We start from the raw sequence: 24,379 nt of genomic DNA, 5'->3' as shown, positions 1-24,379 counted from the left end.
GGATCGAACCCAGTGCCTTGTGCATGCCAGGCAAGTGCGCTACCAGTTGAGCCACATCCCCAGCCCCTAAGTATTTTATTTTTGATGCTATCATAAATGGGATTATTTTTCTTGATTTTTCAGTTAGGTCATTATTTGTGTATAAAAATGTTACTGATTTTTGTGTCTTACTTCATTTATTAGTTCAAATACTATTTTGTGGAATCTTTGAGGTTTTTAATATATAACTTTCTTTCATTAGAAATGTTTAATTCATAATATTGAACAAAATGAAGTCTTTGTATCTGAATTACTATTGTGAAACATACATATATATGAATGTATGTGTATAAGTATATAAATCAAAGGTTTTGAGAAACAACTCATTTTTGATATTTGCAACATACTACCGTGTCACTTTTCTCGTATAGTATAGTGTTAAACATGATCCAATTTTAGTTTTGACTAGCAATTAGAGAAACTGCCTGTTATGTAAAAAATTTCTCCCAAATGACACCTACAAGTCTTTTAACTATGGTTTAATGAATAATCAAGACCACTTAGCCAAATTTACATTTGTTGCCACTTTTAATAGCACTGAGGAAAAATTTGTTTCATTTTTCTGCTCTGTGCCTCTAATCAAAACATTTTTGTTAAAGCATTAGGTTTAAAGAACGAGAGACATAAAAAGTTGCAGAAAATAAATGATAAACTCTTCTTTATTGAAAGACATTCAGTTGGGAAGTAGAGAAATAATTGTTAGGTAAGCTTATATGGCACATGATTATGATTAAGTTCCACTAATTCATATTTCTGAATTTATGCTTTCTGTCCAGAGCATTATATTCATGCAGCAGTAGTAGGAAGCACTGATTTTTAAATTTTCCTCATTTAGGTCCATCCTCTTGATAATGCAGTGTAACATCAGGAGCATTTTAGCTGTAGTCATTTTCTACCATTTGAGTATGTGATGTTCTAATGCTCAGAAATCAAGTCTAAGTCTAGGAAATTTAGACTGATTATTTTGTGATATACAAAACTCAACATGTATAAATCCAGTAGTTGTACCTGGTTTTCCCCTGTGTTTATGTTGAAATTTTCCATCATTTATGGCTTGTCCCAAGCACAAAATCCTGAGCCAAGGGATACCAGGTAATAGAATAACATGGTTGTAGCAGTTTGCTTTTGCACACTGTTCAGGAGTGCACGGATTTATCTAAAGCCTCTTTTTTCTCTTCTGTAGCATCTTTAAGTATTTCCTCATTTATCTTAGCTGTAGTAGGTGTAGTCTGTGGAGTCACAGTGTGTCCAAACCCTTGGTAGTGACCCATGGGTGAAGGTGGCATAGAAGAGGCAACAGAAATTGCATCTTGTGATGATGATGATAACAAGCTTGTGTGTTCATTTTGATCTTGATCCTCAGGAAAAAATTTTTTCCTAGGATGTCCCCTGACTGTCCGTCCTTTAAAGTAATACAAAAGATTTCACATTAGCCAAAAAGTATTTTAACCATTATAAACTTACCATCATAAAAAAAGCTCCACTACCCCCTTTTTTTCCTCTCCCCCCAATTTGAAGGGCCTGTACCTTGTTACTGTGTTAAATGGCTTTCTTTTTTTTCATTTCTTAAATAACTAGTAAATGGCCTAAGTAGGAAAAATACAATAATCTACTTCTTCAGGAGAATTAAATGGCTGGTACTTACCAACATGTCTCACTTGTTCAGAAATGTCATCTCTGATATCTGAAACATCCCACATGGCCAGAAAGGAATCAAAGCATGAGCCCTCTTCTGCTTCTTGGACATATGGTTTATATGAGAATGTGTAGTGATGAGCAATAGCAGCAAGGAACATCTCAATACAGATAATAAAGTCCTATAACAGCAGCAGCAACAAAATTAGCCATCTTTTTACTTAATTTAGTTTTATAAACTGCTATTTTGCTCCAAGTACTTTTGAAAAGTATGTTAAGTATCAAAAAATTTTCCCCCCAGATTATATACATTTGTCCATTTTTCAAAAAATACTACCTCAGACAAATATTTCTCAAAAGTACATTGTATTCTCAATCCACCACCCAAGGACTAAGAGGGAAACTGCAGAAAGAAATGGACTAGAAGGATCAAAAACCAGGTTTATTCCTGGTTCTGTTACAAATCAGTAATTACAGCTATTTTCTCCAGGGTTTCCCTGTTTCCTCACTTGTCGAGTGAAGATAATAGTCATGGCCCCATAGCCTGTGTGTGGTAGTGTTATGTGAGATTATATATAAAAATGCTTAACAAATAAATAGTGAAGTTCTATTGGGTTCAGAGATGAAGCACTACTTACCTGGAGTCCTGTGGCCACGGCTTCTACAGTTTGCCATTCCCATGTATGTTTTTCAGAAATAACGCCAACTTTTACCAACAAAGCAATAACTACTGCTTGCCTATATGTTAGGAAAAGGTAAACGCCAAATCTACATCAAGCATAAAACGAGCAGTTGTTTTAAAAATATGCCATTTAAAAGTTAAAATCCCAGTGCAACCTGTGGACCACCACCCCTTATCTGCACATATAATATATTCCTCAATAAACTATTTTAAATATATACTTGTTTCCTTTACAGAATTACTCTTCAATTAGTTTCATCTGATGAATTTGTGTTACGTATTCTCAGAACTTTAGTACTTGGTTTACATATTTTTTTTTTGTTTTGAAAGTACATATGAATAATTAGATTTTAAGTCCTTTCTATACATAGACAGTGCCTAACACCTTGTAAAATAGGCACTTAAGATGAAATAAAGGACAAGCAGACACTCAAATGTTTGCACATGTATGAATTATTTAAGTTATTCATAAAAATAGTAATTGTTTTTTCTTTCTTGGTACTGGGGATTGAACCCAGGAGAGCTTAACCACTGAGCTACATCTCCAGGTCTTTTTATATTTTATTTTGACACAGGGTCTTACTACATTGCTTAGAGTCTATAGCTAAATTGTTAAGCCCCACTTCAAATTTGTGATCCTCCTGCCAGCCTCCCAAGTTGCTGGGATTACAGGTGTGTAATATAGCATGCCTGGCTAAAGCAATAATTTTGAAGCTAGTCTTGTATGAAGGATTAGAGCCAGAAACAAACTCAGAAGGGGTCTGACTTTAAATTAGGGAGTCATGCTGAGCACTTCAAGGACATCTAGAGATAACGCCCCAGGTAATTTCAGCAGCAAAATGAGACAAGCTTTCAGGGATTTACACACAAGAATATTCAGTACTGCTTATAATGGTGAAAAAAGTTAGGGACAATCTAAATAAAAGGCTAACAAGTTTTACCTACACGATAGAATACTAAGCAAAAATAAATAACCCAAGCAACAATGATAATTATATTTTTCTTTACTGACAAAAGAAAAAACAATGACCATACTATTGAGTTCCACAAGGTTTTACAGTATCAAACTATTTCTGTGGAGTTTTATATACTACATATGCATCAAAAGGCTTATTATTTTTAGCAGTGGAATTTTATGGATTTTTTTTCCTTTTTGTATTGTTTCTATTTAGTGTATTTGTTTTTAGGACCCTATTTCCCACCATTTTACTAAACAAATCATGTATAGTTTTGCCTGGTATTTTATTTCTGTATGAAACTCCTAGAAGGGTTAAGGGATGAACTTCTGTAAGGTGAATAAAGACATTTTCTAATTTATTTGCATGAACACTATTTTAAAAATCCTCCCTAATTGACAGTTTTATTGCCCTTTAAAAAAATGAGAACATTTAAGAGAAAGCAACACTTACCAAAAAGAAACAAAAACCACCAGCTTTACACAAAGAAATTTGCCAACAGGTTGGATAGGACTCAGTTCTTCCTTTAGTACTTTATAAAACAGCAGGAGACAATACATGGCAAACTAGAAATAAGATCAGCATTTAAGCTTCCTCAGTAAGAAAAACTATAGTAAGGAAACATTCACAGTATAAACCAGAGACCTAGAAAAGAGTAATGTTTTAGGCAAAGTTTTCTAGACTTATTCTAGTTTTAGATTCACAATAGGCTTTGAACAATTGATGTTGAGGAACCTACACTACATGAAATTTCTCAAAAGAGATCTATAATGTCTCTCTGAGGATGTTTTTAAGTATTCACTTACTGGGTGTCTGTTACAAAGAACAATAAACAAATGCCTATTGTGAATGGAAGAAAAGGTTCTTGGTCAGCCAAAATAAAAAACAATCTGTAATTTCTTTGTTTTGTTTTTGTAATGCTGGGGATTTAACCCAGGGCCTTACATATTAGGCAAGAGCTCTACCACTAAGCTATATCCCCATCCCCTTGTAATGACTTATGTAACATAGTACGTACTTTATAAAATAAGGCACACATTAAATAAATGCAGTTTCAATAAAATTGTGACTACAAAATCTGAAAATAAATAATCAGAAACAATTTTTCTTGCAGGCAGTATGCTAGTCCAGTCAAATTTACTTTTTAAAATAATAAATGTTCAAGATTTATTTTAGAACTCAGTTATAATAACTTAGTATAGTATTGGAGTAGCAATGAACTTTTCTTAAACATTTTACTTTTATGGAGGTAGGAATGATAGTAGAATGAATCAGATATTTGTGTAACTCTAAGTCATATACAACCAGTTGAATGAGAAGTTATACTCCATTTATGTATGATGTGTCAAAGTGCACTCTGCTGTCATGTATAACTAATTAGAACAAATAAAAAATACATTAATTACAATTTTACTTTTTCCTGTTGAATTAAAAAATGCGGATTTTAAATATTTTAGAACATGAAAGTAGTAAAGGAAGGATAAAAGTTACTCAGACTCCTATCATCCAACCATTTCTTTGTACATCTAATTTTTATTTTTTTAATATCCAATGTTGGGGATCAAACTCAGGGCAAGGTCTAGCAAATACTAGGTAAGTTCTCTATCACTGAGCTATACCCCTAGCTATAGGCTGGTTATTAAATACTTGTCATAAACTAAATATAAAATTGTGTTGCCTAGCATTATCTTTTCACTTTACTATGTAACTTCTCCTGTTTTATAAGGATTATTTTTCATTACTGCATACTAGTTTGTACAATGGAAAGACCATAATATATTTAATCTGTTCTTACACCAGGCTTTGGATTGTTTGTAGCCATGCTCTAATAGGCTTTCATACTAAAAGCCAAAATACTTCTGACCATTTCTTTATAATAGATTCCCAGAAAAAGATTTCCAATTAGTGGTTACAAAGAAGAACATGTCAGGAAGCTCTGGACACACAGACATTTAATTTTTATTCTATAGATCTAATATCATATGTGCATCCACTGCATCTAAATTTCTTTGCTGACAGCATTAACAAAAGATTTTAAATAAAATGCACATTTTAAGCTCACAGGACAAGACAGATATGTCTGTACAGTATTTCTGGAACATCATCCATTTTTAAAACTTAGCAGTCTTTATTTCCTTTAATTCCAAATACACGATGTCAGAGAATTTTATATCCTGTTTTAAATTAAACCTTCTACTGTCATATAACATCAGACATTTTCTCTCACTGAAATAAGCCTGGTATACGTGTTTGTGCACTTTGTTTTACTTACTAAGGGAGTCTCATACTTTTGTTTATGACATACCCACATAGCTATGCAATGAGAATCAGAGATAAATGAATAATCATGATCAAGAGGCTATGGTACAAGTCTCCAAATAATTAACAAAGATATCTTTACATTGAATTTCAAGTATTTTTTTGGTATAAATTAATTTTAATGATTAAAAGGAAGCAATTAAGCTTTTTTCCAAAAAGAAATTGTGCCAAAATTTAATTATATATAGACTAATTTAGTAGAATTAAGAAAATGAGTATTTACTTACCAATTGTGACATGTTATTTATTATAACCAAATAAGTCCATGCATTTGAAAAGCTGAAGTTTCCTTCATCATATATACCAAGCAGCTCACAGATTCTAATAAAATGATAAAAATGTGACAACTTCATGATTACATCAACATGTATTTTAAGGTACAATGATAGAAATACTTAAATACAGAAGTCAGTTTATTTGAATTATCCTCTAAATCATTACTTGACTTTGGTCACAGAATTGGTTGAAAAATGAAAAGAAAAATGTTTTTCTAGAAATGTTACCATATGATTAATTCCACCAAATTGTAGGAAATACAAAATAAGACCCATACATTGAACTAGGAAGAATAATCATTAAATAAACTAGTGTTAGTTGGCTAAATAATTCCTAGCTCAAAGGCAGAATAAAGAATTGACTTTTTCTTTCACCAGTCTGTCTTTCCATCTTTTCTTTGTGATTATGTAGAATATGAGGACTAGGAGATAAAACATACCTGCTTTACATTATTAGATATATATGGGATAGTTTTGCTAGGTAGCAAATAGTACTTCATTTTTACCTCAAGTTCTAAAGAAAAATATGATTTATTTTTGGAAGATGGTGATCCCAATATACTGTAAATTAACTACGTAGGAAGCAAATTCGTGTAATTGCCTAAAGTAGCATACTTTAACTTTTTCTTAAAAATATTTTTTAGTTATAGGTGGGCACAGTATCTTTATTTTAGTATTATTTTATTTTTATGTGGTGCTGAGGATCGAACCCAGTGCCTTTCGTATGCTAGGCAAGCGCTCTACCACTCAGCCCCAGCCCCAGCCCCAGCCCCAGCCCCAGCCCCAGCCCCGAAGCATGCTTTAACTTGATGCATCAGTTTCTGTAAAGCTGTGTGAACATTAATATTGAAAAGGAAGTACGTTTTTCAAAGAGGTTTATAGTATGCTCTAGAAGATGTAAATCCTATGGTGAGTGCCTATAAATGGTCACATTATTTAACAGAGTAGGGTTTTTCTAATTTGTGATTTTTAAAGCAGACTAGATTTGTATCACTAAAATGTAAAGGGCTGGGGTTGTAACTTGGTGGTAGAGCGCTTGTAGCATAGGTGAGGCACTGAGTTTGATCATTGGCACCATGTAAGAACAAATAAATAAAAGAAACAAACAAAGGTCAAATTCTTTTAAAAATAGGGTAAATTAATATTCTGTTTTTCTATTTAGTTTTTTCCACATAAAAGTACAGGATTAAAAAAAAAAGCATGTTTGTAAATGTAAAATCTGTGTACTTACAAAGCAACGATGGTGGTGAATGGTCTGACAACTGTGTACTGCAGTACACCCAGTTTGCACCTAAATAGCAATACTCTGAAAAAGAAAATGACCTTAGTATTTCAACTACTCATTTAAATACTATCAGAACATCCTCAAAGCCTACAAATTAAAATGGATTTGATAAATGACAACATATTTATTTTTAATTCCTCCAATTTCGTCATCCTAGATGGCAGCAAATTATCTCTGAATTATTATAATTTCTGAAATTATTAGACAAAACATTGTCTTCTGAAAAATCCCCTTTTCTGTACAGTCTCAAATTCCAGAATAGTGCAAAATAACAAAGGAATAGAAGTGGGTCCCTGCTATAGTTTGGATCTGAAAGTCCCCCAAAGGCCCATGTGTTGAAGGTTGGTCTCCAGCTGGTGGCAGCCTGGGAGATGGTGGAAACTTTAGGATGCGGGGCCTGATGGAAGGAAATTAGGTCATTTGTGAGATATCCTTAAAGAAGATGTTAGAACCCCAGTCTCTTCCTTTTTCTATTTTCCGGTTGCCACTAGGTAAATAGGCCTCCTCTACCTTGTGCTCCTATGATGATATACTGTGCTGCTGTCCCAGGACCACAGGAACATGGCCAAGTAACCCTGAACTGAAACCTCTGAAACCACGAGCCAAAATAAACCCTTTCCTTATTAAACTGATTATTTCATGGGGCTGGGGATATAGCTCAGTCGGTAGAGTGCTTGACTTGCATGCACAAGGCCCTGGGTTCAATCCCCAGCACAAGAAAAAAAAATTGATTATCTCAGGTATTTTGACAGTGACAGCTAGCTAACACAGTCCCTTTTTGTCTAGGAAAAAAACTAACGGATTATGGATGTGTGTTCAAGCACATCAGCGTATGTGAATGCATGTTTAGAAAATTATTTATCCTTAAGGGATACTTAGGATTTGGTTTCTTTCCAACAAGTTTGGTTTAAAATATTATTACAGGAAGTATCACTGTTTAAAACAAAGTCCACACTGCACACTACGAGGACTTTAAAAAGTTATCCCCAAAATGATGCCTAATTTAAAGTTAGATTTTAAGTAGCCATGGTAAAATTGAGACTTTTAATCAGTAGTAGAAAGACTAGAAATAGAAAATGTAATTTCTAAATCAGCCCTGAAGGAAAACCAAACAAAACCAGAATGAGAAAAATAACAACAAAAGACTATCAGTGGGATGTAGTAGCACCAGGAATGAAACAAATAGCTACAACTGCCACAAAAATGAACATTTCATGATGGGTACAATCATAAGACTAAAATTATAAATAGTCAAAGATTATAAATAGAGCTTTGCCACTTAATGAGTTATGAAAAAGCTTTTGGTTTTCAAGATTATTTTATAACTGCAAATAACAATTGTGAACTTATAATAACATTTGTTAAATAACATTTGTTAAATGCAGATGGTGTAATACAGATATTTGTTATACTATCTCAAAATAGTAAATGAAAAAAATACTTTGAAAAAGAGGCTAAAGTCAATTGGATTCCTGAATTGGAAACTAGGAAAGAAAAGGACATTAGTGGAAAAACTTGGGAAATCTGAACAGATCCTGTACTTAAAGAGTACTGTACCAGTGTTTCTCTCTCCCTTAAAGCTGGGATAACTTTTTATTTTGTCCATGGACATTGAACTCTAGGATCCCTGGCCTTTGGACGCCAGGACCTAACCAGTGACTTCCCGTATATATGCAAATATTATGCCATTTTATATAAGAGACTTGAGCACCACAGATTTTGGTATGGGTTCTGGGACCAATCCTTCAAAGATACAAGGGACTACAGCACTATATATTCTATTAGACCTGTCTCTTGAAGAACATATAATAAATGAACCATGATTATGTAATATTGGGGAAGATAGATGAGGATATATGGGAAATCTCTGCCCTGTCTTTGCAACTTTTCTGTAAGTCTAAAATTATTACAAAACAAAGTTTATTTAAAAAAATATAATCAATGGAAAAGGGAAAGAAATAAAAGTAAAAAAAATGGAAAACAAAAAGATAGCAAGATATAAATGAACCTATAATAAATGAACCTATAAGTAATCACAAAGGCCTAAATTCCCTAACTTGATTAAGTGATGTTTGAAGATTAGAATTAAAAGCCCCTGTGGAACTTTTTTTTTTTTTTTTAAAAGAAACTAGAATTCTAAATCATTAGTACATGGAAGGGGTGTAACTAATATGTCCAGCTAATATTAAACAAAGGAAAGTTGGGAAGCCTAGTAATAGACAAAAATGACTTTAAGACAAAACAAAAAACAACAATAACAAAACAACCAAAAAGCCCCAGAAAGACTATTAAAATGTAAAAAGTTAAGGCATAAATGTTAGAAGTTAAATTCATGGGTTAAAGTAATGTCAAACATGCATGGACCTACTAAAACATCACCAAGGGCTGGGATTATGACTCAGTGGTAGAGCGCTTGCCTAGCATGTGTGAAGCACTGGGTTCGATTCTCAGCACCACATTTAAAAAATATATATTATTTAAAAATAAAGATATTTTTTTAAAAAAAACCACCAAAATATAGAAAGTAAAAATTGAGAAGTACAAGAAGATATTGAAAAATTCATTATCAGCAAAAGAATTTAAGCATCACTTTTGGTACTTGATAGAAAAAGAAACAAAAATCAGCAGAGACAGAAACACTGAAAAACAAAATTGACTTCATGAACATCTAGGTATAACACAGCATCCACTAATAGCATATACATCATGTTCAAACACAGAGGGTAACCTTTATGAATACTGATTATGAACTAGAAACCATGAAACAAATCTTAATGAGTTCCAAAGACTGTCTCATAGTATATTTTCTGACTGCAGTGAAAATAAATAAAAGAGTAAGCCAAAGCAAAAAGCTCATGTTTGGAAAGTTAAAAACTCCAAAATATCAAGAAAAGAAGAAATCTCAATGAAAATTTGAAAACCTTAAACTGAAACATAATGAATATATTAAATAACAAAACCATGGGATTCAGTAAATATACTACTTGGGGGAAAATTGAAGTCATTTGCAGTATTAAAGGCTGTGAATTAATGAGCTAACAATCTAACATGTTAGGAAATAAACATAATAAATGAAAGGAAATGGCAGAAAGCAAATAAAAACAAAACAGATATCAATGAAATTGAAAACAAGCATACTACAGTGAGAATGAACAAAGCCAAAAGTCAGTTTTGAAAATAGTAAGACATAGGCAAACTTCTGGCAAGACTGAGCAAGAAAATGTATGAATATAGTTCCTATTAGAAATGGAAGGAGGGTCATAATGACAAATCCAAGCAATTAAGAGGAGACAAATCCAACGATTAAGAAGATATAAACTAACAGACATTCCTATATTTTAAAACTTTCTGTTCTGCCTAATTCCCTAAAACTACAATTTTCTAAAAAATGATTCCAGAAACAACAGGCAGCCTAAAGTTCTATAATTGTCTTCTCACAAAGAAAAATTCAGGTCCAATTTTTGTAGACACAGTATACAGTCTCTTCTTATGATATACAAACAGAGTCAATAATTTCTATTCATCCAGTATAGACTGCATATGAAAAGTAACACAAGATCAGCAAAAGAATCTTATTCATCAACATAAATATAAAATTTCTAAACAAAATATTAGTAAACCTAATCTAGTATAAAAGATGTATAAAAGACAATACATCATAACCAATTTGCAAACGAGTTTTTAAAAATCTTTATTTTGTTTGTTTATTTTTATGTGGTGCTGAGGATGGAACTTAGTGCCTCACATGTGCGAGGCAAGTGCTCTGCCACTGAGCCACAATCCCAGTCCCTGCAAAGGAGTTTTTCTTTTTTTTTTTTAATTTATATATATATGTATTTAGTTGTAGGTGGACATAATGTCTTTATTTTACTTGATGTGGGGCTGAGGATTGAACCCAGGGCCTCGCCCATGCTAGGCTAGAGCTCTACTGCTGAGCCCCAGCCCCACAAAGGAGTTTTAACAGAAGAAAAACCATTATTCCAATCCACTATATTAACAGACTAAAGAAAAAACCTGATTATCTCTGTAAGTATAAAAAAGCATTAGATAATATTTAACACCCTTAGAAACATTAAATTCAATTTTGAAGTTTCATAAGAATTCACTTTAAAATCAAGAATGAGATAAGAATGTCTAGAGATATCAAGACAGTAAGAAGAAAAAGAATATATGACTTATAGAACTGAAAGGAGACAGATATCCAATAAGCAGATGACTGTCTTCCAGAGAACTTAAAAAAGATCTACAAAGAAAATTTAAAAAGATTTTTGGTCATAATATCAATATGCAAATATCAATTGCTTTTCTACACTACACACAGGTAGCAGTTAAATAACATTTTAAAAAGATGTCCTTTATAATAGTAATAAAATGTATTTATAAAGTCAACAAGAGATGTGCAAGACTGTTGAGAAAATTAGACTTTACTGAGAGATTAAAAGCACTGAATAAGGCTGTGGCTGTGGCTCAGTGGTAGAGCACGTGCCTAGCATGTGTGAGGCACTGGGTTCGATTATCAGCACTGCATATAAATAAAAGAATAAAATAAAAGTTCATCAACATCTAAAAAAATAAAAAAAATAAAAGCACTGAATAAATAGAAAGCTACACTATGTTCATGAATAAGAAGACTCTAAAATCATAAAGGTGTCAATGTACTAAGAAGTGACTTTAATTTTTTTTAAGAGAGAGAGAAAGAATTTTTTAATATTTATTTTTCAGTTTTTCGGTGGACACAACATCTTTATTCTATTTTTATGTGGTGCTGAGGATCGAACCCAGCACTCCGAACATGCTAGGCGAGCGCCTTACCGCTTGAGCCACATCCCCAGCCCAGAAGTGACTTTAATTTTAATAAAGACAACCAAACACAGGCACTTTCAAAGAACTTGACAAACTGATTGTAAAATAAATATCTAAGATGCAAGAATAAACCAAAGCAATAGGGTTTGGGTTTTAAGATTTTACTGACAATAACAACTAATGTATGAAACTGGCTCAGGGGGATAGAAAAGTTAACTACTAAATGAGGAAAAAAAGACCTGTACTTATGAAACTTGATATATGACAGAATGAGGAAGAAGGAAGATAATGGTGCCAGGGCAGTTATCCAATAGAACAAATGAAACAGCATTCCTACTTCCTACCTCCCAACATATATACAAAAAAAAAAAAAAAAAAACTTAAGATAGATTTAACTGTTAAGTCTTAACAGCAAAAATTGAAGTGTTTAAAAAAGAACACTTTTTTAATCCTGAGATGTGGATGGATTTTTAGAATAAGACCCTGACAAAACTAACTATAAAATAACTCTGATAAATTCAAGCACATTAAAATTAAAAAGACACAATATTATCAAAAGATACAATGAAAGTGACAAAGTATATAAAAAACTGAAGATACTTTTAACACATCAAAGAAGGCATGGTAAAAATGTTTAAAGATCCCCTATAACCCTGGGCTGGGGTTGTAGCTCTGCTGAAGCTCTTGCCCAGCACACATGAGGCACTGGGTTCAATCCTCAGTACCACATAAAAATAAAAAATAAAGGTATTACAAAACAAAACAAAACTGTTACTCTACAATACAGACAGACACCCATTTAAAAAATGACAATAGAAGCATTCTTCAGAATTGGAAATACAAGTGAATAACAAAGCTATGAAAAGATATTCAACCAGCTTACTAATCAAGAAAATCCAGAGTAAGACAATAGTGGTATAGCATTGTGCATCCTTACGATAGGCAAACATAATGAAGTCTGGGTAATTCCCAAAGCAGGTACAGATGTGATTCATCAAAACTGTTCTATAATGTTGGAAGGACAGTAATTAAGCACACTTCATGTGTTAGTCAGCTTTTTACTGCTGTGACCAAAATACCTGACTACTTAGAGGACAATAAGTTTATTTTGGGCTCATGGTTTCAGAGGTTCAGCCCATGGTCAACTGACCCCATTGCCATTGCTCTGGGCCTGAGGTGAGGCAGAACATCATGGTGGAAGGGCATGATGAAGGAAAGCTAGGAAGCAGAGAGAGGGAGCGGGAGAGAGAAAGTGGGGAGGGGGGAGATTGATGTGCCAGGGATAAAATATAAAGTCCAAGGCATGCCCTCAGTGACCTACTCCTCTAGCTATCCCCTACCTGCCTATAATTACCTCCAGTACAGTAGTCCCTTCAAAATATTAATCCACCAAATGGATTAATCGGCTGATTCAGATCACAGCTCTCATAATCTAATCATTCACCTCTGAACACTCCTGCATTGTCTTACCCATCAGCTTTTGGGGGGACACCTCATATCCCAGTCATAACACTTCAGAAAATAATTTGCCACTAACTATCAAAGCTGAATAAAACCTAAAAGACCTAATATATACATGCCAAGGTACAAACTTAGAGCAATATTTTTCAAACTGTGTCAAATTCAACTTAGTGGGCTATAACCCAATTTTATAAATAAGAGAGAGAACAAAGAATAATAAGATGGGTTAGTATGATTTTGCGAAAATATCTGTCCGAGTTACAGAAGTATAAATGTATTGAGTCCCTATTTCTCCACTCTCCATGAACTACCTGTATAAAATTGAACATACATTAAGAGAAAACTAACTGCATTCATTATTTATGTTGCAGAAATCAGAGTATGAAAAGCAGACTGTTGTTATCATCTACTGACTGCAAACTTTCCATGGCATTTGAATCTGAAAACTAAAACATTATATTGAATGTTTAATACTAAAAAACAATTGCCTGGTTATCAAATATATTAATACCATTTATCTATTAGCGAGAGACGAGTAATCTAAACTGTATTCATATCTATCAGAATGAAAAGTTTTATTACTACTAAAACCACATCCAACCACACATGGTATGATTCTGATAAACATTTTAAAGTCTTTCAAAGGCAATAAAATTTGAATTATATTGTGAATGAGCAGCTGACCATTAGTTATATTATTCAACCAGCAAGTGTCAAAATCAAAAGTCTCAGATAGAAATGAAGTCAACACAAAGAGATTTAATGAGAACAAATGAAGTGCACAGGCATGGAGTATAAGAATTTTGACTAGTAGTATCATTTATAAAAGCTTTGGAGTGAGTTTGAACATCTGCCAATTATGAGCCAGTTTGAAGAGGCAACTAGAGCTCCATCTCAGGTTCTTTATATTTTTATTTGTTTTTAGGTATTTTATTAATAGAAGAGTCCTGGTCAAAGCTAAGCTGCTATATGATGTCTTCAAATACATTTTGGGATTACTATAATCTCTTATCTCTCTCAGTTTATACCTTTGCCTGATTTTAATTCAGTCTCTACAAACCAGTTAATTTTTGAAAATGAAATATTCACAACAGTTCTTTGAATACCATCCTATAATGGCTTCTCATTTGATGAACTTATACTGAACACAGTAGAGACAAATTCCTTTGAACATTCTAGGGTCTCATCCTTGGCACTGTCCTTGGCTTGCTTTAAGTCAGTCCAGGTAAAGAATCCCATTAAGTCATTTTTCCCCACCCTTGACATTTGATCACCCTGATATCTGAATCAAGTTTCTCATCCTCTACTCTTGATATCTAAAAGCCCTTGGCCTGCTTTCAACAAGAATACTATGAGTTCATTTTAGCAAGAATCTCCATATCTTTCAAGACTCCTGCCTTAGTCTCCCAAACCTCTGGGATTACAGGCGTATGCCACCATGCCTGGTTAATATATACAATCTTAATCTCACCTTTTCAAAATGCAAACTGTAAATGATATATGCTTTATTCTTCCTTTACATCCTACAGGAATAAGGTGAACTACCATGTCGCTAGAATAAACATTGTTATTTGTTTCCCCTATTTCATATCATACACTGTTTTCCAATCTGGACTACCTTGTCACCAAGTCTTTTAATTAGTTGTGTGATCCTATACAAGATCTGCAGAGCTTGGTTCCCAATTGTGAAAGAATGGTGGGTGATTCAATGATTTCTAAGGTTTCCTCCTGCAATACACTGTTGAGCTTTTCAGGGCACAGACTCTATCTTATTTATTTATTTTGCCTTGTTCTTAACACAATGCCTTCCAGAGAATTGACTGGTACTTAAAAACTGCTTAAAACAACCAAAACAGTAAAGAATTAAAAGCTGAACATACTTACTCTCCCATAGGCCATGGTGGACAGCAACATAAAGGTGGAAAATGTTTCTGCTGATCTTTGGCTTCAAGGATTAATACCAGATTTGGATATCGGTTAGTTAAATAATTAGTAAGGAATCCCATAAAGTTGTAAATGACATAAGCTTCATAGCATTCTCTGCAGGTATCCACATATATTGCAATGCTGGGATATTTTAAAGCTATCCACTATGAAAAAACACAGAATTAAAAACACAGCTGCAGCTTAGAAAAACATGAATTACCGCTTCAATAAGCTAGTTTTGAAACTTCAGATTTCACATACTTAAATTACACTCTCTAAAACTTATCATTATGATGGCTACCAGACAAACTGAAATGAATTATTATTTTTGTGTGATAGGAATTGAATGCAGGGCATTGTGCATGTTCTACAACTGAGCTACATCCCCAGTCCTGTGAAACACATTTTACAAGTAATAGGCAACTTAGATATAAATAAAAAGTGTTTGCAGTAAATAATAAACATGAGGAGAGAAACTAAATTACTTGAGTTCTCAGATGTAATCTGAAATGTTTCTTAACATGATCACAGGAAATGCTGCTAAAGACTTTTTTTTAACCATCTAATAATATTAGAGCAGGAATCCTATCTACCCCTGGGGAAAGTCTATTTATTTTTTTGGTCCAAATAAAAGATGTAAGTAAAAAAGCCTAATAGTGAACCATATCTACAGAATCAGCACCTGCAGGTTCAACCGATCATGGCTCAAAAATATCTGAAAAAGCTGGGCACAGTGACACATGCCTCTAATCTCAATGACTTGGGAGTCTGAGGTAGGAGGATTGAAAGTTGGTAGCCAGCCTCAGCAACTTAAAACCACCTTATTTAGTGGATAAAATATTGATCAAATATTTACCTAGAAAAGAAATTAATTATTTTGGGATTCTGATCCAAAATTAAAAAAAAAAAAAAAAAGGATGGGATGTTGCTCAGTGGTAAAGTGCCCCAGGTTCAATCTCCAGTATGACCCTCACCCCACAAAATACTGACACAAACAAAAAACACTAGCTATTTTATAGAAGAGACTTGAGCATCAGCAGATTTGGAATCTGTGTGTGTGGGCTCCCAGAACCAATGGTTTGTGGAAACTGAGGTATGACTAAAATTTAAAGTATCATATTCTTTAAAAGAGTAAGGGCTACTAATCTGATATTTTAAAAGATTAAGAAAATAGATTTTGAAAAATTTAAAAGATTCATATTTTCATATTTTATTTTTTTTGTCATTAAAAACAAGTAAACCTTTTCACTTATTAATTTAACTCTTCCTTGTCAATAATGTATTTTCATTTCCTGAAGCACTCTGTAATAAGTATAGTTAACATCATCAAAAGAGTTCTTAATGAAATAAAATGAAATATACTTACACTATCTAAACTGTATATGGGTACCATCCAAAGAATCCTATTTGGAAAGCAAAACATAAATTAAAAACATTTATGTCATATTATGAAATAAATAAACACAACACAAGTAGAATCAAAATATATTAGGATTGACCTTATTATTGGTTTTTGTAGTTCAGGTTGTGTATAATGCACTAGGTGTTGCAGTATCACCCACAGCGATATAGGTATGGTCAACAGCAAAAAGATTCCAGCAATAAACCAAGCCTTGGTGTGTATTCCAACCTTAAGGAACAAAAGAAAACGTTAGTATGGATTCTAATATGAAAACTAAAGTGCTCAATAAAATACTTTTATTTCTTAAATTTTCAATTGATTATCAACAGCATATCATTCCCCACCTCCTGCTTATTATTTGCCTTTTATATCGGATTATTATTGTGTTTGGAGTTATGCAGAAGTTTAATTTTTCTGCAAGTCAAATCTAAAAATTTTTTTTTACTTATTTCTTTCCTTTTGTACATACAAAGGTAAAAATCTACCAACACTTCACCAACAACATATAGTAAACTCATATGTATGAAAACAGCAGTGCACATTTGTTGAGTGCTGTCAGATATTTTGCTGAATTCTTTACATATATTATCCGTATTAATCTTCTTAAATTGATTACTGCCAAAAAATTGTGTTAATATGTATCACTTCTCTTATATACAACACTGTCTATTCAGGATATTATCATTCTTTAAAACTTTAATATCTTTTTTAGGAAAACATTTGATCAATATATTATCTCCAAAAAGTTCAATTTCTAACATTATACTTGGGATTGAAATAAAATCTACCTGCTGGCAAAAACACCCTTATTTGTACCCCTGTTCTATTTGGGCAGCACTAGGCATGAATATTACACTAACTTGTAATCTGGCCTCAAAGAGAGTGAATCCTTTTTTGTTTTATTTTAATCTTAAGGAAAAAGATATTCAGCTATTTTTGATAGTTCAGGGGTTTCTGTAGTTAACAATTAAAATAGAATTGAAGCCCACAACTTTCAGTTTCATTGTTTTAAACGAGATTCTTTTCCCCCTTTAGGAGACAAAGATTAAAGTGGTAGAAAACAAAAATATGGAGTACAAGTATATTTTTACAACAATGAGTTTCTAAATTAAAATGTGTAGAAAACTTGAAATGCAGATATATAGAGTAAAATTAAATATTCATTTTTTAAAAAATTGAGTATTCATTTTAATGATGATCTAAGAAAATAATATCAAACATCTCCTAGAGTTTCTCTATTACAAGGTAATATTTAAGAACAATATCACCAAATAGTTTTTATGTCCATGTTTATTTTTGTGATTGTCTTAGTGCCAAAAAGTAGACTTAAAGGAGAACGAAGTGCTTGTGGCTAATGAAGGCCAACCATCCTCACAGTATGCTGGAAGGAAGAAAGTTCTTTTTTCAAACAATCATAAAACAAATGACTAGAGAACTGACTGATTATAGTACAGTCATGCAAATTTTAAAAATTCTGCATCAGAGTATCATTTTGACTGTGCAAGTGATAATTTAGCTTTAGAAAAACATTTGTCCACATTAATGTCATTAATTTGAATTATTGGTTTATAGTTGGTTTGATTTTTATGTCATGCATAAATAATTTAACCTATTTTATGTGTGTGCATATTTAAGCAACATTAACCATAGAATAAGTCAATATTAGTATCTGTAGAAATCAATATAATCACTACATTTATTTTAAATTTATATTTATCTAAATAATCTGTTCAAATTTGAGACACACTGATATGAAAATACCATTAACAATATCCTTTAACTTTGCAGTCATGAGTTGTTGTTTTGCTGTTTTGACTCACAAAATAAGGAGAAGTAGATTTTTAAAAAAAATATTTGTTAATTTTTTAGTTACAGATGGACACAATATCTTTGTTTGTTTATTTTTATGTGGTGCTGAGGATCAAACTTAGTACCTCACTTGTGCAAGGCAAGTGCTCTGCCACTGAACCACAACCCCAGCCCCTAGAGTAGATTTTTTCCTAAGGTCATTTGAGGAAAGAAGAAAGAAAGAAAGAAAAAAAACATTAAAAGTAAGCCTCCAGGAGTAAGTTAATTTTCCCTTGGCCAAATGCTTCAAAACAGAGTAAAGACAAATAGAGGCGAGTGCTTTCTGGGCCTAATCCTTCTGAAAGGAATAGAACAGAACAGAACTGAAAAAGAGTAGCTCTCAGGAGCATAAGGATGAGCAGGACAAGGAAAAAAGTCTACAGAGCATGTGTCATCATGTATGCATCTAATTTATTTGACTACCATTACACATACTTGGCCAAAGAGTGCAGGAAATAGTGTAAATGGTGCAGATGGTTCTCCTGCCATTCCAATAAATGAGTGTGTGCCTCAATATGGGCATGGGATGAGCTACATGAACCTCCTGGTTTTTAGAGTCTCAGCTCCCACTGGCTTTTCACAGTGTGAGCTTTTTGATTCTGGAGTTTAAAGACATGTATTTTTCACACAAAATGTCCTTAAACATAAGTCAAAGTATATCTAGTGCTCAAACAGATACCTGTAATGTTGCTTTAGTTGTTCAATTTGAGAGTTTACTTCCATAAGCTGCTACTGCACAAGAAAAAGAATTGTTGTTTCAATGCAATAATGACACCAATATGTTAAAAAAATCATAGTTGTAACTAGAGCAACTAGAGCTTATTGAGCACCTACTATTTTCTGGGCATAGTATTAAGAATTTCAGATACATAAACTTATTTAGTGAGAAAAGATGAAAAGGATAGGATATCATATATAAAACCCTGAGTACAATGTCAATTCAGCTACTTATTTGTTTCAGTTTTCACAGCTATAAAATGAGGATACCTTCTTTCGGGGTTTTTAAGAGAACTGAATAAAATTACAGCTAGCATTAAATCATGGGGACATGGTTCAGTGAGCATCTCTAACCTCAAAGAAATATAAACCTTTTCTAAATCACACACTCCTTCTCCAGGTATTGTGCCATTCGTTTCTCAGGTCCCCTCAGAGTCAAAATTCTCAAAAACAAACAAGCAAAAACAAAGTTTATTTTCTTTTCCTGATTCCACTTTTTCACCTCATATTCTTTTCTCAAATAACTCTTTTCTGGTTTGGGCCCTTAAAACTCCACTGAAGGGCTGGGCTGTAGCTCAGTGGTAGAGCACTTGCCTAGCATGTGTGAGGCAATGGGTTTGATCCTCAGCACCACATAAAAATAGAATAAAGGCCTGCTGTCCATGCACAACTACAAAAAATAAAATAAAAATAAAAATAAAATAATAAAAAACTCCACTGAGACCATTACTAAGATCACCAACAAGCTTCCCATTTGTGAAGAGCAATGGGCACTGCCGCAGCTTGGACATTGTTCACTGTCTTTCTTGAAGCAGTCTCCTGGCATTCACTTTCCCAATGGCTGCTGCTTTATCTCCTTTGTAAGTTCCTATTCTTTTCATATATCTTCTAAAATTGGTGCTAAGTCCTTTTTCTTTTTTGGTACTGGGGATTGAACCCAGAGTTTCTTTACCACAACCCTTTTAATTTTGAGACAGGGCCTCACTAAGCTGCTAAGGACTTTGCTAAGTTGCTGATGCTCCTCAAACTTGTGATTTTCCTGCCTCAGCCTCCTGAGTCACTGGGATTACAGGTGTGTGCCACCATAGGTGATGGTGCTAGGTCCTTTGCCATTTCTTCTTTATAATCTAGTGCATAGTTTTGAATACTATCTACATTCTGACAACTCTATTGAATGAACTGTGTCCCTTCCAAAATTTGTATGTTAAAACCCTAACTCCTAATGCAAATGACAAGTTATTTGGAAATGGGACCTTTATGAGGTTAAATGAGGTGATAAGGGTGGAAATCCAATCTGATAGGGCTCGTGGCCTTATAATACGAAGAGACAACAGAGAGCTTTTTCTGTACCATGTGAGTATAGAGGAAGAAAGCAGCTATCCCCAACCCAAGTAGAGGGCCTTCACCCAGATATCAATCCTGCTGGTGTGCTGATCTTGGACTCCAAAAGTTTGAGAACTATGAGAAAATAAATTCCTGTTGTTTCAGCCACTTGATCTATGGATTCTCTTCCTTTAAAAAAAAAAATTTGCAGGGCTGTGGCTGTGGCTCAGTGGTGGAGCGCTTGCCTAGCATGTGTAAGGCACTGGGTTTGATTCTCAACACCACATATAAATAAATAAATAAATAAATAAAATAAAGGTCCACTGACAACTAAATAATATTTTAAAAAAAGTTTGCATGATTCTGGGGATTAAACTCAGGAGCTAATCCCCAGTCCTTTTTATTTTTTATTCTTTATTTTTAGACAGGTCCTTGAACTTGTGATCCTGCCTCAGCCTTCTGAGTAGCTGGGATTAAAGGTGTGTGTCACCATGTCTGGCTGGTATTTTCTTCTGAAGGACTAAGTAGATTAAGACAGATTCCCATATTAATATCTGTAGTGCAAACCTGTCTGAGCTCTAGACTTGCACATTCAACTGCATATATTACACGATCATTTGAATGTCTCTCATTAAACTAAATATTCATAAAAAAATCTCAATTTTTCCATCTCAGTAACTGGTACTACCACTTACTCAGTTGCTCAGGCCCCAAACGTCAGACTCATCTTTTTCTTTTAGATGTTGATGGATCTTTATTTTATTCATTTATTTATATGCAGTGTGAGAATCAAACCCAGTGCCTCACACATGCTAGGCAAGTGCTCTACCACTGAGCCACAACCCCAGCCCTCAGACTCATCTTTGGTTCTTCCCTTTCTCTTAGAGTCTCTTCTCCCTAATCCAATTTACTACCAGACCTGTTTGTTCACTTCCAAGGATACTTAAAATTCAGCTTTCTTCCTCCACTTTTGCTATCTTGATTTTGGCCATAAATCATCATATCCCAGGCACCCACTACCTCTCAACTACCATAACAGCTTTCCAGCTTCACTTCACTTTATTTTCCACAGCAGACAGATCAATCTTTTGAAGTGGTGCATTAACCCTGCCCTCCCTATTTATTTCTCAAAATCTTTTTTAATTTCTTCCATAGTATCTTATTGTTATTATTATTATTACTACTATTATTATTTTGGTGGCTGCATTTCTCTTCACCACTAAGTTCAAGGAAGGCAGGTTGCCATGTTTTTATATTTCTCGCCCTATAGTAGACAAAACTTGATTCATCACTGAGACTCAATCATTTACTGAGTGTCAGTCATCTGAGCAGGAGGAGGAAGATAAAACTAAGCTTAATATATATTGTAGTAGATGGGAAATCTTATAAAGAAAAATAAAGCAAGGAAGGAAATACAAAAAGTTGAGAAGAACCTTGTAGCCAGGTGACATTTGGTAAAGAACTGAAAGACATAAAGGAGTAAGAACTTCTGGGTAAATGGCATTCTATAAAGAAGGAATGCAAAGGATCTAATGAGGGAGCATGCCCAGCAAGTTGAGTGAAGCTAGTGTGGTGGAAACCCAGAACATGAGGAGAGAAAGTCGAAGGTAGGGAGTAGTGTCAGACCATGGGTCTTGATGGCCTTAGGAATACTGGCTTTTGCTCTGGAGCTACAAGTGACTGAAAGGACACACTTATGGTGATACATTTTAGCTGATATTCTGGATGGTGTATTCAGAAGAGTCTAGGTAAGATGTTGAGAACTTGGCTCAGGGTGTTCTCTGGGATCAGAATTTTTCTTAACTGTTAGTGGTACTTAAAAACCCACAACTAAAGAAATCTTAAACTGGGAAGATGTTATACCTTTCATTAACCTTAAAAATAGTTCCTATACCATACACTAAGGAAATATTTCAAAGTAAGAAAACTATTTGTATTAAGACTTTTGTATATGCATTTTGGCAGGCAAATTCAAATAACCTAAACATCTAACAAGTGAGAAATACTTAATATAGCAAAATATTATATCATTCAGTATGGGAAAGTCAACACAATATAATAGTGAACATACAGAACACAAATGTATAAAATACATTAACTATTTTTAAAGTTTCCAAAATAAAAAAGGGCCTAAAATAGTCATGGTCTTGTCATAGCTCCTGTAAAATAAGTGTTTCTTAGTAAAGGTACTATCTGATTTTTATTAACACAGAATTTAAAGTTCACTATACATTTGAAAATAAAGCACATTTCTTAGGTAAGTATTTACCTGGGGGGTTTCCAGTTTGTAGTACTTTATTGATGTCACAATAAGAATATGACATCAAAAAATATACAAGAGACTTTTTGCAAAACTTTTGCTTTGGTTAGGAGCTAATTTCAAAAGTAAAGACAAAACACAAAGTCAAACCAACCAGAATCCTTTAATTCAGGAAGCTAATTAAAAGCTAATAAAATCTGATACATGGTTTTCAAGGTAGTTTATTTGATGGTTAAGTCCAATACCTGAACTACAGATCAGACTTTACGAATAAAATTACCTTGCTTTCAGGGAAATGATGAATTCTTGCAAAACGATGTTCTTCTAAGAAGCTACATTAACATATCCTGTAGCATGATTGAAAGAACAGTGAACAAATCGGGCAGGTTTATATCCAAAGACTGCTCTCATTTACATGGGATGGTTTTCAGATACCAAACCTGGGTGTTTAAGGTAGAAAAGGGGGGAAAGTGTCTTTTCTCCAACCTTAGGTAGACGAAAGGATTGAGGCCGATAGTGCAGGACCCTCTTACCTCCAGTTTCTGTAATTCCCACACGCATAGGGGAACCGCAACGACTATGGACACCAGGTAGATGACCACAGCTAAAGGTCGAATCCACTGTCTCCAGTTCCTCCAGGTACACGTGCAAGGCATGTTTTCGCATAAACCAGATCCGCGTAGCGAGGAAAAAAAGCTCAAAGGAGATCTTAATACGGAGCCCTGTTCTGTGGTTGTTTTGTTAACTCGCATACTACAGAGAACGAGCTGTTAGGCGACTTTACCAACAGCTCGAGCCGCCTCCTCGGCCGGCGTTGTGCTTTCTGCTGCTCCTGATGCAACTTCGGCCGCTGAGGGTGCTACCACGGAGCAGTGCGGGCAGCATCCTTTCTTCCCCACCCCTCATCTACCCGGTTCTGCCGCGGTGGAAAGCCCGGGCGGAGCCGCTGCCCTCACCTGGGGATCGCCCAGAGCTCCGCCTGCACCATGGCCCGGAGCAAAGCGGCGCCGACCGGACCGGTCTCTAGGGTCCCCGCACACTCGGGTTCTGCCTGCTCGTTCTTTTCTTTGGGGATCGAGCTTCCTCCCTCCCGCGCTCGCAGGCGTCTCTTCGCCCCACTCTGTTGGTAGACAGGGCCCCAGGATTTTCTCACTCACTTGCACGGGACATGCCCCTCCCCCGGCGGAACCCAAGGCCAAAGCAGGGCTTTGGACTCTCTTCCGCTTCCGCCCCTGCTGTCTGAGGCAGGTGATTCGTCGTCAGCGCCAAGCTGGAACCGCCCCATCCGGGCCGCTTTACCCTTCCTGATTGGTTACCTACAGGGGGCGGGGCTGCGGCATTTGCGTTCGAGGTTAGTAGAAAGAAAGACCTAGGAGGTGGGAGGCAGGTTGTGATTTTCTGTGGTTCCTGAGAGGGATTGTGGAAGCTGCAGCAATTGTTGGACAACA

At 34.5% G+C, this 24,379-nt stretch overlaps 1 protein-coding gene across 2 annotated transcripts; it reads right to left on the bottom strand.

The window, feature by feature from the left end:
• Window positions 1-680: 680 nt before the first annotated feature.
• Window positions 681-24,130, bottom strand: Tmem184c (transmembrane protein 184C). Of its 2 annotated transcripts, XM_077803228.1 has the most exons (10): window positions 23,465-24,130; window positions 16,881-17,011; window positions 16,748-16,784; window positions 15,340-15,545; window positions 7,138-7,212; window positions 5,859-5,952; window positions 3,766-3,878; window positions 2,313-2,412; window positions 1,685-1,856; window positions 681-1,441 (listed from the first exon to the last, which is right to left on the bottom strand). In XM_077803228.1, exons 1-10 carry the CDS (start codon window positions 23,681-23,683, stop codon window positions 1,176-1,178), a joined length of 1,413 nt encoding a protein of 470 aa, XP_077659354.1. In that variant the 5' UTR covers window positions 23,684-24,130; the 3' UTR covers window positions 681-1,175. The 2 variants fall into 2 exon arrangements, with proteins under 2 accessions (XP_077659354.1, XP_077659355.1); XM_077803229.1 differs by lacking the exons at window positions 15,340-15,545; window positions 16,748-16,784.
• Between the last annotated feature and the right edge of the window lie 249 nt (window positions 24,131-24,379).

This window comes from Urocitellus parryii, chromosome 10 (assembly GCF_045843805.1).
Source record: "Urocitellus parryii isolate mUroPar1 chromosome 10, mUroPar1.hap1, whole genome shotgun sequence".
Taxonomy (NCBI): Eukaryota; Metazoa; Chordata; class Mammalia; order Rodentia; family Sciuridae; genus Urocitellus; species Urocitellus parryii.
Note: the sequence above shows the minus strand (reverse complement) of the source record. Positions and strands in the feature narration are given on the sequence as shown.